The sequence below is a fragment of the Uloborus diversus genome, chromosome 9 (genome assembly GCF_026930045.1).
Source record: "Uloborus diversus isolate 005 chromosome 9, Udiv.v.3.1, whole genome shotgun sequence".
Lineage (NCBI taxonomy): Eukaryota > Metazoa > Arthropoda > Arachnida > Araneae > Uloboridae > Uloborus > Uloborus diversus.
Window position 1 is genome coordinate 6,463,256 of NC_072739.1, and position 19,148 is coordinate 6,482,403.

General features: G+C 32.6%; 1 protein-coding gene across 1 annotated transcript in view; it reads right to left on the bottom strand.

The window, feature by feature from the left end:
* The window catches only part of LOC129230622 (isochorismatase domain-containing protein 2-like), a 106,502-nt gene that overhangs the window by 66,961 nt on the left and 20,393 nt on the right, over nt 1-19,148 (bottom strand). Inside the window, 1 exon segment of the mRNA XM_054865038.1 lies at nt 15,825-16,003. Coding sequence (XP_054721013.1) covers nt 15,826-16,003 — 178 coding nt within the window. The 3' untranslated portion in view covers nt 15,825.

Here is a 19,148-nt window from a genome sequence, read left to right on the forward strand (position 1 = left end):
TTTGACTGTAACTTCATTTTTACTTTTTTTTTTAATTGTAAAATTTCTAAACAGAAAGTTGCTTTTTTTTTAGTTTGTTACGTCCATTTAAACATATATGATATACACACACACTAAATGGCCATACATTAAACTTAAACATTTAAACTAATTAATACTAATGATATAATTCTGTCCAGTATATAAATTTATAGCTTTTGTGAGAAAAGTAGCAAATAATTCTTGACGTACAGAGAAATTAACCTTGCTTCTTGTTTTATCAAAGTTAGTTGTTTTCATGTAGATATTGAAAAATGAAAAAAAGAAAAAATAAAAAAATATTAAATAAAAACAAAAAACCCAACTGCGTAAAAACCAAAAAAACTAAAAAGAAAAATGTATAAGCCCAGTAATTTAGAATGTTACTAAGTACTACTGAATAACTACACTGTTGAAATAGTTTTATAAGCGTACACAGATAAGACAAATCATATATTCAAAAGCAGAATAGAAGTATCAACAGTCGGGGCCCATTCCTTTCTGATTTAAGAAATCCCGTAAAATTTGAATGGGCCCCGACTGTTGATCCTTCTATTCTGCTTTTGAATATATGATTTGTCTTATTTGTGTACGGTTATAAAACTATTTCAACAGTGTAGTTATTCAGTAGTACTTAATAACATTCTAAATTACTGGGCTTATATATTTTTGTTTTTAGTTTTTTTGGTTTTTACGCAGTCCGGTTTTTTGTTTTTATTTAATAATTTTTTATTTTACACTTTTTAGTTAATTTTCATTGACTTTGTTGTGATTATTATGAGAAGGTACATTTCGCAATCTTGTCATTTCATTGAGAGAGTTTGTTTGTATCGTGAGGTTTATTAAGTAACTTGCTGTGGTCTAAACTAATGATAATTAGTCCCTCTAGGGACCAGATTCGGCTTAAAGCTACATGTGCTTGACTTTCGGCAAAAATGCGCGAACTTCAGTCAACCACAGCACAGCTATATAAACAGCCTGTATAACTCATGATGACGCGAAATCGGAAACGTCGTCAGTCAAATCTTTTCTTTCTTTTGGTGCTTAATTGAACAGGTATATTTTGATGAGGACTACAACCTGTGTGCCTTGCCTCCCTTACGCATGATTTACATTTTTATTACACACATAATAAAACACATGAAAGAATTTACATCACAAAGATGGGAAAGTACAACCGGAGCGAGGGTTGGAGTCGATCCCACGGCCTCAAGTGTGCCAATGACAAGCAGTCACTCAGACCGCTCGACCACTGAGGCTCCGTCAGTCCCCAAATCTTTCTCGCGAAACTCAGTCCTTTGAATCAAGTCAAAAACACATGCAACATGTTAGAGATGAAAATCGAATTAGTAGACTTTCTTTCTTTTGGTGCTTATTGCACGGGTTTATTTTGATGAGGACTACAATCTGAGTGTCTTGCCTTCGTTACGCATCATAATTTTTTTATTACTGTACAGAATTCATATAAAGAACACATTAAAGAATTTACATCAGAAAGAGGGGAAAGTAAATCCGGAGCAAAAGTGTCTTGACCCCCCGCCTCAAGGGGGAGAAGCAATCGCTTAGACCACTCGGCCACTGAGACCCCAATTAGTAGACTTAGTAAACAAACAATTCAGGCAGTGAAAACTACCTGCATTTTTCGCACGCAGGAAGCTTGCGACACCCAGCGCGCGCCGATCCCTAACTGCCAAAATGGCAACTGGTTTTTGAAATGGTACTTTTGATTACTGTCATTTGTTTAGTGACACTCCCAAGGTTAACACAAATCGATTGGCGTAAGCATTACCAAAATTGGCCAAGGCGTTTAGCCTGTAGAACGCCACATAGGAACAGACATACATATATAGACTGATAAACACATTAACCCTCCTTTGCGTCGCGCACGCGCAGTCGGGTAAAAAACCAGAATGCAAAGATTATAAATTAATAAATGAATCTTTTGTGCTAGAAATTTTAAAACTTAAAAAAAAAAAAGTAAAAAAAAATTTCTCCTAAAATTTCCTTTTTTTCCCCAATTATTCCCATCTATTCTAGAAAAGCCTATTTCGCAAATGTATTAATTAATTAGCACACGAATCAAGAATGCTTATTTCTCTGTTACAAGTAACAGAATTCATAAACCGGAAAAAAAATTTTTACTAATTACTTTTCAGAAATCAACACTGGTCTACAAATTTTTTTTTTTCTGTCTCAAAAACTTTATTGATTGATCTTAGTAGTAATTTTCACTCCGGATAAGAAAATGTAAACCATTATGCGCCATCAGGCAAGGGTTTTGAAGGAAAGGCACAAATAATTTTAAGTAGTGGCATTTACACTGAAGAAATCTGGTAATGCTTACCTATAAGGTCTCACTTTATCTTGTTTGACTTTTGATTTGCCTCTGAAAGGTCATATAATGAAAGTTCAGCAATAATCTACAAGCATACTTGCTTTCTATTTTTACTGATATGTATTTTTCATAACTAAAATGTCATGATAGAATCGCCCATATATGTTCATCGCTACTGCAGTCCAAGTTTTTGGGGAAGAAATCCAAGATTGATTTAAGCATCTCATGTGCTATACTATCTCTAAAGCTTCAGATTTCCTGTTTCATTAGGAATTTTTTACTGCATCCTGGAAAGAAACACATTCACGTTTTTCTAATCAATGTTCCTTGAAAACAGGATATATTTTATTTCTTTAATTTGTGATCCCACGAAAAAAGCTTTTTTTAACTTCCACATCACTAAATTTGGGAAAGTTCTTCAAGTACAAAAAAAAAAAAAAAAAATATTTTTGTTCGTAGCCTTTCAAAATTTATTTTTCCTTAAATCCAATTTTATGGGAAAAGTATATTTTCCGCATCTATTTTTCATACTGAAATTTGAGTGGAACTGTCTTTGAGAATTCGCAATTTTTCTTCCTATCGGGTGTAGAATTTCTCCTAAGACCCTACTGCTTACCTGATAGCTACTTATGTTTAGCGGGGATCAGAGGTCAAGCCCAGATAATAGTCGTTTGGGGTTGTTTACAACACTTGACGCAACTTTTTACAAAAAAACTAAAATTGATCACTGATTTAAGGTATGGCAAAGAGATTTTTGTCATTTTTCTGATTAAAAATAGCATTGCATAATCGAAATGAATACTGAAATAAACGTAAAAATCGAATATTCACATTATAATGACTAAAGAACTACAGGTGATAGTTTTGATAACAGATATGGATGCCTCATGCAAAAGTACTATAGGATATGTAAAACCATGTGTTTATCAGTGTGATCGAAGAGTACGGAGGTGAGGGGGGGGGGGAGTCAAAATAGTCAGTTTCTGGTGTTCTGGAAAATCACGTTTGAAAGCTAAAAATCACAGCATTTCTTCCTCGTACAAAAAATATTTCGGGGATTTTTTAACTAGATCCTTTTTCTAAATAATTCCCTTTTCCTTTAAATAGAGCGAACCTACTCTACAAATACTCATTTGGCAGTTGGAATACTTTCATCAATTGAAAGCATTCAAAACATGTTCTCAGTGTATGCTGGGAATTTGCAATGCCGGATACACCAAAAGACGCCAAGTAAAAATTTGGTAATGCTTGCTTGAGTGAAGACAAATTCATCCAAAACTAAACAATCCTAATGTTCCGTTTTATACGAATTTCGAGCAGCTGAATCTTCCCCTTACTTTGGTTAGGAAGAAAAATTCAACCTTTTCATAAGTAGAACAACTTTCTGAAAACAAAATGATACATTTCGTCCATAACATTTAAAAAAATGCAATTCATTATTTGAAAAGGTAGGCTAGGGGGTCAATAACCTGCTCTCATGAACCGCATACGGTTCAGTAGAATCACACTTGTAGATGTTCAAAAGTTCAATTATATTGAAAAATTAGCTGCAAAATTGCAATTGCCAAACAAAATTTAATAATTACTAGCTGCGTTGCCCAGTTCACCTTGAAAATAAAAAATTGTGACAAGTGACGTATGTTCAATAATCAGGCATAAATAAATAAATAAAAACATCATGCAAAATTTCCCTCCCAAACAATGACGACAGCTATTAAAATACTTTTAAGAAATTAAATGGAGAAAATGGATTTAAAAAGCATAACCATGGAAACACAAAATAACATAAGTTTAAGGAATTAAAAAGCGAAAGAAAATGGTTAACAATTTGAATGGAAATAAGATTTTTTGAACTTGATTTAAAAAGGCTTGTAACTTTTTTTCCTTTCAAGATAGTAGCTGAGTTTTTCGACCATAGGTCGAGATGGATCTGGAGTACAAAATGTCGCTCTATCCAATGGTGTCAAAAAGAAAACCGTGGGACAATTCCTTCACTTTTTATTGATAGATTTAATGAAGAAAGTAGTGCCTAAATTTCAGCTAAGCCTAAAAAAAATTCAAGCTAAAAACGCAAATAACTCCCGCCGTAATTAAGTTGAAACAAATTGCGTGGAACGCGGAAAATTCTACCCTTTTCAACGATATATAATATTAATGTGTGCAACTAATTTTTCACCCTCATATTTGGGAATTTATGTGAAAACTGGGCCTAAATTGGAATTAAAAACAAGAACTACTCATCGAATTTTTTTTTCGAACCGGTCTTCGAACCTTTCCGGTGCTAAAATAAAGGTACTGTGAAAATTTCAGCGAAATCGACCGGGTAGTTCCCGAGTTTTGCCCGTTCAAAGAAACAGACGCTTTTAGAAGACTTCATTTTATACTATGTAAGGTGATGCGCACATGCCAAATTGCACTGAACATTAACAAAGTTGTTGTTGTTGTTACATATTGTTACAAATTCCGTAAATAGTAATATTTTTGTGATCAATTTGTTGTAATCTAGCAAAATTTGGCGTTTATTCCATGATCTTTCATCTAAAATTATCTTAGTATCATAATCTGTAAATAGTTTCTTGTAATGAATACACAGCCCCCGTACATTTGGCTGAAGTATACGGTCCCCCTATTTTTCATTGATAAGATTCGTGAATGAATAAAAAGTAAGTACGAGATATTTGTAGAATGTAATCGAAACTTCTCAGTGGAATATTGTGGAAACTTTTCAAGGATTTATAAATAGCCTCCGCGGCATAAAGAGTTAGTCTCGAGTTAGTTTTTGCTTGTGAATCGTGTCAGCGGTACGCTGAAGAGCATGTATTAGCTCTGTTTTGTGAAGCCTTTTAGCTGTGTTTTTGCGTATTTGTATGTAAATACTTGTGTAACCGTTGAGTTTACGGTGTCGATTGATATTTGCTTAATTGCTGATGATTGATTTAGCAGTTGTAACTACGCTTCCTGTACATAGCTGTAAATAAATCTTCCGTGCTTTCTCAAGAACTGTGTCGTCATTTCAAGAAAGTTTGAAGTATCACGAACTCTTAACAATATGGCCAAGCCCGGCTCCTGGGGTAGGCAACCGCCTTGGGTGGCAGATTTTAGGGGCGGCAAATTTCGAAATTGAAACATTTTTTTAAAAGTATGAATATTTGTTGTAGCACCATAAGATCCACTGCTTTAAAGCTAAAAAAATAATTTAGAGTGTGTACCAGTGCTTGGATATGCAAAACTTACTTCGGAATTTAACTAGAAATTCAATTCACTTTTAGAAGCGGCAAATTGCGTGATTTAAAAGTCTCTTGAAAATATTATTATCTGTTTCAATGTACTACTTTAATATTAAAAAATATAATTTAAAGCGTGTACCAGTGCTTGGATATGCAAAACCCAGTTTAGAATTTAACTAGAAACTTACTTTAAGCACTTTACTATCATTTTTATTTTATTAATATATTTTTATTTAATATTAATATTATTATTATTATTCAATGATGGTGGTGGGGGGGGAGGCACTTGTCAATATCGCCTAGGGCGGCAGAACTACTACAGCCGGCCCTACATATGGCCAACTGGAAATCAATCAATGGAGATCTGGCAGGTCAATAAACAAACAAACAAGACAAAGGAACAGAACAATACATAAACGGGAAAACGAGAAAGGAAAAAAGGGTTGTGTGCAATACTGACATGGGAAGGTAAAGTGCAGTATTTTCAGAAATGAGTTTTTGAGATTTTTTTTTTTTTTTTTTTGTGTTTTTTTTTACTTTTAACCGAAACCAAATAAGCAAGCTTGTACAGTAAAGCTAATGCACAATAAATGATAAAAAAGCATAAAAAAATAAAAATTTGCAGATACTGCTCTACACCTACCAACAGCAGAATAAATATTCATTAGAGTTCCGGATGCCTAAAATAATTTGGGTATTTCACCAAGCCTCTGGTCATACATTAAGTATGTGAAAACTTGGCTCTTTAAACATATATTTGGCTAAATTCCAGGTAAAAAAAGTCCTTAACTCCATGAAGGTTGCAATCCCTTAAATTAAGTGACGTATTTTAGTTTGTTCCAACTGCTATGGGTTTCAGGTTCAAAAATGGTGACTGAAAACAAATAGAGAGCAACGTTTTTCCAGATCATACTACACAAATCTGAAATTATCCATAGAAGCACGCATATATAAGTCTTTTTAAAGTGAAATGAGCAGAAGCAGTAGCTTTCAAACGTAAGAAAAATCAAAGCAGTAAGCTCGCAAAAAAAGGTTCGTTTCTACAACAAACTTCAAAAAAAAAAAAAAAGAAGTATCCATCAAAGGCACTCTTATACAAATACACACAAGTGCACTAAACAAAAAACAACAGCTTACCAAAATGGCAACACTTACCATATAAATCTACGACTTCTAAGTCATAGCTATAACATGATCAGTTTCAAAACTAGGACTCGAAACCCTGAGAAATATATTTAAAACTATTTATTGTTTATTTATGTAGTCTTCTGAACCTCAAAAAAAGAGGCCGCTTGAATAGACAGGAATTGCAGCAAATGATCCAAACTAGCTATTCTTAACCGGTGGTCCAGCAGAATGGCACCAATTGACAGAAAATCTGACCAGTTCTCAAAGATTTTTGCTCATCCACACTATAAAAAAAAAAAAAAAAAAAAAAACTTTCTAAAAAAAACCCCTCGTGATGATAAAAATAAATATCCTATACAACACCTTTTACTTGAATCTTGTGATTAATTTTTGAACTTTTCTGTGATCTTTCAGCAATGTTTATTAGTTCTGTATAATAATTACAATAATTACATATCCTATTTTTGACATTTAGTTTTTCTCTTAAGAGTTCTTTAACACTAAGTAAAGTTTTCTTAACCTATTTTTTAATTCATCTATTATTATTTTTATATTTTGTAAAAAAAGGAAAAAAACCCAATGGTTTTCAAAATTTTTCACTGGTATTTAACAATCATAGAGTTTTTTTTTTCCTTGCAAGGAAAATAAAAAGGAAATAACCTCACCCGTTCAATAAAGAAAAATCATCTTGAGTGTCCGCAATGAAAGGTGTCTTTTTTTTTTGAGGGGGGTAGAAAGAAAAAGAGATAAGATGAAGAAAAATAAAATTACTGGTCTGCAAATTTTTTTCAAAAGCAATTGCCGGCACGTTGGTCAAAAATTTTTGAGAAATGCTGATCTAAATTACTTGGTGTGCTGACAGATTTGGCAATATTTAACCAAATTTCAGGCTAAAATAAAGTTCCAATCAATTTTCTTGGTAGTTGTTGGACAAGCTTTCCTACAACCTCATATCAAGACAATCTGTAAATTTCATTTCTGCCTATGATCTCGGTAAAACAGGGATTTTCCAGGGATAGCACAAGGTATTTCAGAAATGTTTTTTAACACATAATCAGAGGGTTTAGCACAGTTAAATTATTTAACAATTTTACACAATACCCTCATGACAAGTGAGTGGTAGCCACGAACTCATAAAGAACTTCAATACAGTTGTATCTATTACTGTAAAACAAAAATGAGTCTTATCGGAAACTTCTAAAAATGAAGCTTCTAAAATAGTTATAGGACATTTTGTCAGAGTCATGAGCTTTTCAGAGTTATAGGACAATTTGTCAGAGTACATTTAAAGTGGAAAAACCAGGGAATTCTGGTTTTTCCACTTCAAAAAAAAAAAAAAAAAAAACACTGGAAAAAACAGATGCATACAAAATATCATTTTGTGCATTTTTTGGTAAAGAAATAGAGTCTAGACTAAAAATGAGTAACTCAGCAATAACAAGTCAATATATTGACTTTTCTCATTGAAGGAACATGTTTTATCACACATGCAGTTGTATATACACAATATTCAGTGAAATATTGATTAGTTGATTTAAAAGCATTTTTTTATTACAGCACATTTATGAAATTGACGAATATTAACATTGAGTTTTAATGGTTTATGTAGCAATCATAAAAATACACATTTGATTTAAAATATAAAAGAAAATGTAAAATGTATGTGTCTCTAATAAGAAACTTCATGTAATGAAATAAGGAATTGGGGTTAATAAAGAAAGTGTTACACTGAAATAAAAAGAGAAGAAAGAAAAGGGTTACATTATTATGATATCAATAGAAATTTAAAGCTGAGATTTTTTGTTTTTGTTCAAATTTTTATTGACAAAGTTTTCAAGTTTGGTTTAATATCTAATTGGACTTCAACTTCTTGTGGTATTATGATATATGTGTTTCCAAATGTATATAATTTTTTTTGAAATATTTAAATCTTTATCTTATAAATTATAAGAATTTTTAAACCAAGCAGTTTATTAAATGCAATACAAATAATAATATTTACAATTTTGCAAAATCCATTAAATTGAAATTTGCTTCTTAAAAAACCCTTGAGGTAGCAAGTCCACCTTCGCAACTCCATGTCAGTGTTAGAAATAAGCAGCCACTAGTCGTATTTTGCGACCAATATTTTGCTTTGATGACTAGACTTCCAAATCCCGGAAGCCAAATTTGACACTTAAAATTTTGGAGTACATTGAACCCCCCCCCCTATTGTGACTATGGCTCAAAGGATATATTTGTAAAAGCAATTTTAAAAAACTCTTTGCTTTTAAAAAACTATTTTCTTTCATATATTTTGGAGATTTTTTTTAAATACATTATCGGCACAAGCAACAGTTAAATTTGAAAATTTTTCATATTCAGATACATATATGTTCGATTCATTAAAAATGAAAACTTACACAACGCTACATCATGAGCCTAGATTTAAATTCTTATTTCTAACACAGCCTGGTGTTATCCTTCGCTGCTGACTAATGACACAGTATTTGTTTTTAATTAAATTATAACATTTATTTACTTAAAAATAATTCTTACCACGATGAAACTAGTATGTTGTGGCCATCACGAAGCTTTCTTCTATATTTTTCTTTTTTTTTTCTGATCCCTCCCCATGCTTGACGAGGAAGCAATATTCCCAACAAAAACAAAATTACACATGCAAAAACTTGACGACCATCCCAATGTCTGAATTATTGCAAGAACAAAGCAAAGAGCGAAAATTGAAAGTTATTTTAAAAGCCTTGCTTGAATGAATTACAAATATTTTATTTGTTAACAAACATAAGATGGCAACAGTTAAAACTTTTAAATCATTGAGATAATATTTCCGATCATTTCCATTCAATTAAAATCACGAGAAATACGCAGACGACAATCTATTACGATTTATCTTTCTCATTGTTGCATTAATAAAGCTATTTTTATTCGCAAAAAAAAAAAAAAAAAAAAAATCAACACCTCTTGGAGCGATTGGCGTCAAAATTGAACCAAAGCCTGTTTACGTATGGATTCACATATATTCCAAATTTCAACCAGAACGTAGCATTACTTCTTGAGATAGGGTACTCACAATGGAAAAAAAGAACGGGCGATTGCGCTACCCCCTTTTTAGCTGTTGACACCAAAATAAAATCAGCTCTTATACCCACTAAGGGCTTCTTGCCGATAAATTTTTCTTTCATTCCGTTCATTATTTCTTGAGATACAGCAGTCACAATTGACGACAAAAAAACGTTCTATAGCTCAACCCCCGTTTGAGTTATTGACACCAAAATTGAATCAGCACCTGTTCCTGTTAATAGCAACATATGGACCAAATTTTGTTTGATTCCGCCAGTTACTTCCTGAGGAATAGCAAGCACGCGTAACTCAAAAAACGTCCCATTGCTCCACCCCCCTTGGAGGAATTCGCGCCAAAAACCAATGGGCACAAGTTCACATAGGGGCACATATGTGTACCAAATTTCGTTCGATTTCATGCGGTAGTTTTTGTTGTAGAGCGGCCACAAAAAACTGGTCACACACAGACGTGACACACATACATACACACATACATACATACACACACACACACAGACAGACAGACATTTTCCAGAAATAGTCGAAATGAACTCAGCACACCTCAAAACGTTCGAATCCGTCAAAATTCGAAATTCGAAAATTTGCACGAATCCAATACTTTCTTCTATATATTAGATATAGAAGAAAGTAAAAACTTTCTTTTTAAATTAATAGCAATATAATAATGCAAATTATGTTCAATGGCTATTTTTTTTCTTTTGTTAAATTCAATTACTTTTACAGTAAAAAATTGTAGCACAAAAGTGTAAACGTTTTCCCCCCTTGATTTATCAGACTATGATTAAAATACATTATTTGTTTCTACTAAGTGATTAATTTAAAAAAAAATCTCTTTTTAATAAATAATGTAATCAAATGCAATTTTGTTATATAATCGTAATTGTTGTATGTATGGAACAGATGGAAAATCGGCCAATTTTCATTTTGTCCAATTTCATCCATGTTGTCTAAGTTCTTCCACTGCCCCGGACTTTTTACAAAATATTGGACAAAATGGCAACTCTGATCATGACCCCATACCACCCCTGGATCTGCTTTTGGATCACACATTACGTAAGCTTAGCACTTGTTTTTTTTTTTTTTTTCATAATTAAATAAATAATGATACAGATTTTTTTTTTGTTTTGCGATTCCTTTTATTAGGATTTATTCTTATTTTTAATAAAAAAGTACATTTTCAAATAAATGACTTTATTTAACAGTTTAGGAAAATAAAAATATCAAAACTAACAATCATAATAACAGTTGTATGACAACATTTGCTATTGATTTCAAAACTGAACTTTCATGTTTACAAATTAAAATAAAGGTTCTCGTTCAACTACTGTTTTGTTATCAATTCCTCATAACCATATTTTGACCCTGAAATGGTAAAAATAAAGAACTTAACTAATAGTTATTATTTAACATTACTTTTGATATTCTAAAGATTAAATTAAAAGGTGGAAAATCGACAAACGAAGAAAAAAATAAATTAAATCAAAAGTAAACAATTATATTTAACTATGTTCTTAGACAGGGATTCAAAAACAGAGGGCTAATTTGATAGGCAGTAATCCCTGTTTGTTTACTTATTTCTTTTTTCTAAGCATTTTTTAGTTTTTTTTTAGTTTTTTTTCTTTTGTTTTCCTTTTTTATAACTTGATTAAAAAATATAAATATGTAATGAAAGTTTCACTGAAAAAAAGTTACTTTATTTTAAAATTTTAGCTATCTCACAATATTATTCAATCTCCCCAGAAATGAAAGATAGAAAAATAAATGAATAAAGAAACAAAATAAACTGCAACATTACAACACAGTAAGAAAATATTAGTTTTATTAAAATATTATTAGAAACTTTTCACTTTATTTAATTTAGTTTTATTAAAATCAGGAGGTAGATTTTGTTCTTATAACAAATACATAGAAACATACACAAAACACATTTATGGTATGTACATATAATAATATTCAGAAATAACAAGTATGACACAAAATAAATACAATATTTGGGAGAACTATACTGCCGTGCTAAGCACAGATGTGGTATCTGCATTAGAGCTCAAAATGAGAAATTGATGATTAAAGTTTTACAACTCGTTTCTTTGATTTATGACTTAATTAAATGCTCAACTTGCGGTAGTTGTTTCGTAACTAACTCATCTAAAAACCGTAAGAGAGTATTTTTGTAAAAATCTTAATTTAAAATTAATAAAGGTAGTTACGACAACTTTTCTTTTCAAAACCTTTCCATATATTAAGCTATTTGCACCGTAAGTGACAAATACTAGGCATTTTTAGGGGTATCTGCACAGATACGACAAAAGTAGCTTAGATAAACGTGCTCAATGTATCATTAAATAATACTGAAAACATCTGCTTTCTTTGGACTTAGCTGTTTCGCTTTATTTTGTTAATACAAATCTAACAGAATTTACCTTCTGAAAGATACCATTTTCAAAACTCCGGACAGTTAAAACTGTAATCCATAACAATTTTCTGTTTTTTAAATTCAAAGAATGTGTTTTTTTTTATAATGTTTTTTTTTCTAGATTCATTTTTACCGAGCATGAAGATAATTTTGGCAGCAGACGATACTTAAATAAAACTATTACTGGCCGTAGAATGAAATGCGGTTTTTTTTTGCATGAAAGAATTAGATATGAATATTTGACACGCATTTCATTTTTAGAATTTGCGTTTTAAATAACTATTTAAATAGAAAAAGCTGAATATTTACTTTAACAATTATGCAAAGTTGTATTAGTTTTTATTATCAACCTGTATCAACTATTCAACGGTAAACTAATTTTAATATTCTGTGTTACAATAAACTGCTACATTATTAAATATGCTGCTTTACTAAGGTATACAAATCGTATCTACAAATTACTAAGGAAAAAAGTGGTAACTGCGCAGATACCACTTTAAAGGCTTAGTATTCGTCACCTACGTTCAAATTGCCTTAGCAAACTAAGCAAATTACGACTTTTTTCTTAAAGCTTTTTTAATATTTCGCGTTCACAAATCGCCAAAAAACTTGAGATTTAGGTAAATTAAATTACTAACGACCACCTGATGACAATAACTCAATTTTGATAAAATGTGCAGATACCACATCTGTGCTTAGCACGGCAGTATAACTTTAAGATGTGCAAATGCAGCTGCACTTTTGAGGTATTTGGAATATTAAACGAAGATAATGATGAAAGTACTACTTTTCAGTAGTAGAAGTTTCATCCAATGGTTGGGTGCCAAACTTTCAATACTAACTGCAAAACGTTTAAAAAAAAAAAATTAGCCTTTAATTTTAACAATTTGGTGCACAACCATTGGATGAAACTACCACCACTGAAGGGCACCAGTTTCATCACTCTGTTTGTTTAAATTTCCAAATTTGTGACGTGTTTAATTGTAATTAGGTGACAATATAATCGCACCTGCTAGATATAAGGACTAATTTTATGTAAGAATGTTTTTTGTTTTGTGCTGATATTTTTTTGCTTCATCTCTTCTGTAAAGTTTTTAAAATGTTTTTACATTGATGTCCTTTTATTCATTATTATTTCATTTTGTTTTCCTTTTATTACTATTATTTTATTTTTTCATAAATCATATGCAGGAATCCTAATTAAGCCTTAACTTGCTTTCCACAAGAGCACACTTACCTTTAGTTTTGGGGGAGGACATAGTCTCATTAACACAAAGACACTGTCCATAAGTGTAATGTACTCTCTTCCAGATATTTCTTGAAACTGATGGTTCAAAAAGTTTGCAACTATCTTTTAATATCAGGGTTGGCTTTCTGCTGGCAGAAACTAGTTTTTGCCGTGCCAGTGGCAGAAACTGGTTATAACCGGTAAAAACCGGCAGAAACTGGCAAAAACTTAAAAGCGTCTTTAATAACTAAAGTAATTATTAAATGATATTTGTTAAAGTTAACTAAAAAATGAAACTTTATTTAATCCTTTTAAAAAATAAAATCCTATGCTAGTCTCCTTGATTTAGTTCAGAAAAGGAACTTTTCAATTGCAGATGCTCCAAAAATTTGGATTAATATAACAAAGAACAAGAAATAATACGGGTGCTCAGGAAATAGGAGTGACTTTACAAAGTTAAAGAGGCATCACTGATTGTAATTTGCTTGCTTATATACTTCATCTAAATTGTTTGTGATGAAATTATTCTGTGCTTCAAAAAAATGCCAGAATTTTACTTGCCAATATTAACGTAGATTTTGTCGCTATGTCACAGCTTTATAAAATAAATTGGCCCTATTTCTCAAAACTTATTTTCCAGTCAAATTTTTACCATTACCCCAGTTACTACATGGTGGACCAGTTTAGAAAAATATACAATAGATGAAAGTTTCACAAACATTGCTTGTTTCTTGATGCATTGTCTACTAGCTCTTCTGTAGCAAGAATATTCTAAAAATTCTTGTTTGTGCACATTAAATTGAGAAACTGTTTAGAGTTTAGAAAACACCTTTTCTAAGAGGCAACTGCAGGGTTAAAACAATGTCACATTTTAGTTTTAGCTGTGAAGATATTGTAATTAAAGTGTGCTTTGGGGTTAACAACTAATTATGTTTTTCCATGCATTTTCTATTGTATGTCAAAAATTAATTTTTTGTCATTTTGTGAGTTTTTGCCAGTTTCTGCCGCAAATGTGGCAGAAAGTGGTTTTTGCCATGCCGGTTTTAACCGGTTTCTACCAGTGGTTTTAACCGCCTCGGCAGAAACTTGCCAACCCTGTTTAATATAAAAAAAAATAACGAAAACAGAGTCCAAAAAAAAAAAAATAAATAAATAAAATAAATACAACACTTTTAGAAAAAGCACAAATTTCAACTTTTTACATGTTATATTTGAAGAAATATCTGGAAGGGAACCCTAGAACTACTCAGTTTGTGCATGCAAATTAAACAGTCGACCACTGCAGTTGTTTGCTCTAACCACCACAGGTAAGTACAGCAAATGTTCACATTTGCTGTACTCACCCCCCCCCCCAATAAGTTTATGCTCCCCTTTAAAGCTTAAAGTAGACCTATACATGATTTAAAACAAGTTCATGTTTGCACAGATTTCCTTTACATGGTTTATGAAGACAAAATAAAATAATAGCAAAAGTTAAATAAAATAAAGTAATAAAAAATGAAGACGAAACAAAATTTTTGGATTTTGTTGGATGCTTTTTCATCTATAAGCTTTTATCTTTTGCATTTAGAAAAGAGGTTCCTCGTAACTCCAAAATTGCTGTCAGTAATCCTTTGCAGTTGTTTTTTTAACATTATTAGTTTTGTTTTTACTTTATCTCTACTTGCATTAAGAGAAGGTCAAGACCTCTATAATTTCTACTCTGAATCCTTGCTTAGTTTAAACAAGCTTTTGAATACGCATTTTTTTAAAAATATGTATTTTTACAAAGTGGAAACGACATTGTTTAAATTAAAAAGTTAAGATTTCGTTTTTGGACTACCACTCTAAAAATCAAAGTGCCTCCTGGTGGGATGTGCTTCCTACGCTGAGCAATACTGCCGTGGGCAGTATCTGCTGAAATGAGTTTTCGAGATATTTAAAGAAACGCGTTTTGGATTCAATACTAACAATAGGGTAAATACGTGAAATACACCGGCAGCTCAGTCATTTCCAGCCGAGGACTGCAGTTTTGTGCTTATTAGCACTCATCAGCCCCGCATAGGAAAGTGACTGAGCGGGAGATGAAAAACCTCTTAAGGAAGCCAAGAGTGCGAAACAAACTGGTAGCTAATATAGAATTAGCAGACCAGACGAGTGACCGAAGCAATGGTTCACTAATAATCACTAATAATCAATGGTTCACTAATAATGGTCACTTGGTAATTTACTGAATAGGGTAAATGTTTGAATTAGGGGTCTTTTTCGTGCCTTTTTTTCAGTGGAAACCAAATAAGCAAAGGTACAGCAAAGATAAAGTACAATAGAAGACAAAAATGCAAAAAAAATGAAAATTTTGCATTTACTGCGCATTACCTGCACACAGCAGAATTATTGGTCTGTATAGCTTACCTCATAAGGTAGGTTGCTGTAAAAGTGACAAGAGTCCACTGTCCGGCGCCGGTTCTCGAATCAAGCGCTGCAGGTCTTTAAATTTCGGATGCGCTGCATCGCCAGCCAAGCCAAGAATCACACTTTCGCTCGTCGTCAGCCAAGCACCCATCGCTTTCATTCTTTGAAAAGAGTACATCCTGAAAACATAACATAAAATGTATTACTGTACTTTGGAGTACTTTGAGGCGATTGGCTACAACATAAAAGTGTAAATACTCACATTTCAGTTCAATCCTGAAATCACATTCAAGATACTTAAAATACTTCAGCTCAAAAGCATAATTTTATTTCCACCAAACGTTAATACTTTTAAGTAAGCTTTGTTGCATATATTTTGATAATTATGGCCCGTTCAGAAGAATAAATGAAGAAAAAATCAATCTTTAGGAATGTATTTAAAAATAACCACTTGTAGAGTGTGAACACTGTAGTAAACGACAACAGGTTTTATATTGATCGGACAAGTAATCTGTCTAGCAAGATCGTAACTGATTTCCCTCGGCTCGAGAGAAGCATTTTATTAACTTAAGAATATTCTAGTAACATGTAGATTAAGACTATTTGTACATAAATTATATATTTGATGATTTTCTCAAAACTTTGAGGAAGCACATGAAATTAAAAGATGAACTGACTAAAAGACGAAGCTGAGGCATGAACTAATGATTTCAGGGTTTGCAGCTCAGCACCTTAACCATTCAGCTATCCTATGGCTAGCTTGTAGTTAGATTTGCCGCAATATGTTGCCCCCAGTATGTCTTTGCTATGTTGATGATGACTAAACTCAAAGTATAGCTAGTTACTACATGACACATAGATTGCTCATGAATTTATACAAATACAAATGTGAGGACAAGCAACAAGCTCTGGGTCTATCTAGGCTGGTCCTAGTCAGTTTATGAGTTCCTAATGAAGATCAATGGCCCTTTTAAAGCTATTTACCCCCTTGCTCGTTACAGCCTCTTCCGGTAAGCTGTTCCAAGTGCCCACAACCCTACTAAAGTAGTTGTTGTTGTTGTCCAAAGAAGTGCTGAGTGCAAAAGGTTTAAATGGCTCCAAAAGTCTTAAAAACAAGATGCGCTAATTCTGGAGCCCGATGACTGTAAAGGATTTCATGTGATGGTGCTCCAAGTTGGAGGAGGGAGCGAATAATGGCCTGGCAATTAAAGACATGGTCCGGGGTTAGTTGTGAATAGGGACAGTGCTTGCAGATGGGATAGGATTTAATATTATTTGGTAGAATCTTCATGCCCTTGAAATGTCCAGTACGTAGCCTAGCTATTGTAGAAGAGAGATTTCTTGGGCAGTGGAGGTCAGGGATTGTTGCCTTGCTGAAAAGCTGATTATAGATCCTTCGCCTGGCTACAGCATTAACGTCTTTGAAGGTGGCTGTTAGTGGTTGGTCTTGGTCACGTGCCTCCTTTGTAAGGGCATCTGCACACTCATTTCCCTCGATTCCGACATGAGCTGGGTCTACTTAAGTAGTAGTTTTTCCTTATTTCCAGGTTAGCCTGAGATCTGAATAGTTCAAAATAACGACCAATTGTCCTGCTGCTTTCGGTGCAAAAATTTAATCCATTAACAGCTTTCATTTTGATAAATTTAAACAACTGAATCATGTCCCCTCTGGCCCTCCTTTGCTCCAGGCTATACATATTAAGCCTATTAAGTCGGGTATCATAATCTAAATCTGAAAGTCCCCTTACTACATGAAATACAGCCATGAAATACCAGCCAGAGCTGGCAGTGTATTTCATGTATTTCGGCCTTAGCCCTGGCTATAGGGCGGTAACTAGCTGAAGTCCCCTTACTAGTCTAGTGTCCCTTCTTCAAACCCTTTACAATAAAAATATTTAACATCCTAATTCTTTAACTATGTTCTTAGCCTTTGCCTATCCACACCTCATATAAAGCAACTTTTAAAAACAGTTTTTAAGTTTTCAATTAGTGTTACATTTGAAAATTAGTTTCTGTTTAAACTTTCAGTAGAAAGAGTACATACAGAAAGGATTATTCATTATTCAAACCATATTAGAGTAAAAGAGAGCTACAATATGTGAATGTGAATATATATTTCACCAAGACTCAGTTTTCAAATCTTAGTGACAGCAAGAATGCAATCTAGAATTACAGAATAATAACTGACAGATCAAGAACACAGAATTTAATTACTCTTAAGAAAAATATAAAATATTTCTTTCTAAATATTTTCTAAAATGTCGATAACATAATGCTGCATCAGTACAATAAATTGTGGCATATGCATTAGGGTGTCCCGAAAATTTTTTTTTTCGTTTTTCTTAATGCAAGACCTCTCAAAATTTGCGAAATCGATCGTAAATTACAAAAATAATTTAAAAAATAGAATAAAACTATATCTTCAGGGCTCTACCGATCGTCAAAGTTTTGAAAAATTGTCATTTTTATGGCAACTGAAAAAGAAGTACTGTGAATAAAGTTATAAATTTACTGTGAAATAAAAGCTCGACAGCTGAAATAAAAAGATCGTGATTCGTAATATCAACACGAACAGAAAAAAAAAACATATGGTGATTACTACTGTAAATGCCTATATGGGAATAACCCCCATTTCCGCAGTAGAATCGTCCACGAAGCTTGGCGCCACGTCTCGATTTGCATGCAACATTATGTTACTGACGACTTCGACTTTGTTTGGTTTCAACTTGCTAATTCCTTTTACTTGTTTCGAGGACTTTCTTGGCTTGACTCACGGGTGTTTTCTTCGTAGCCAAAGTAATTTTAATGCTATAAAAGTACAGTTGCAATTGTTAGTGTTATATGCCGATTCTGTTAGTTTTAAGTAATGAGTTCGAGACGTAGTGAGACTACTTGTGCTATACTGGGACCCTACAGGGAACTTGATGATCGGCAGCTACCTACTGTAAAAGACGTCATAAAATTTATTTTATTTGTCAGGAGCGAACAGAAATGTTTGCATAATGGAAAGGACCCTTCCAGTTCAGATATATATACAATTGTTTCTGAAAAAATCAACAGTATTTGGACAAAAGCTTCAATTCCAATCGTAACTAAGGAACGAGTAATTCAATTATTAAAATTCTATTTCGAAAAGTACGTCAATTTGAAACGATACCCCAGAAACAAACGAAGTGATAGTTTTGAAAATAAACTGAAGTGCTTTTTAGAGTCATCTGAGAAGCTCTTCGACGTAGCGGCTTGTAAGTGCCCTGTATTTGAGTCTTGTTCGTGTTTCAAACCTAAAAAAGTTCCCATCAATGAGAGAAGTTTCTTGTTGGATCA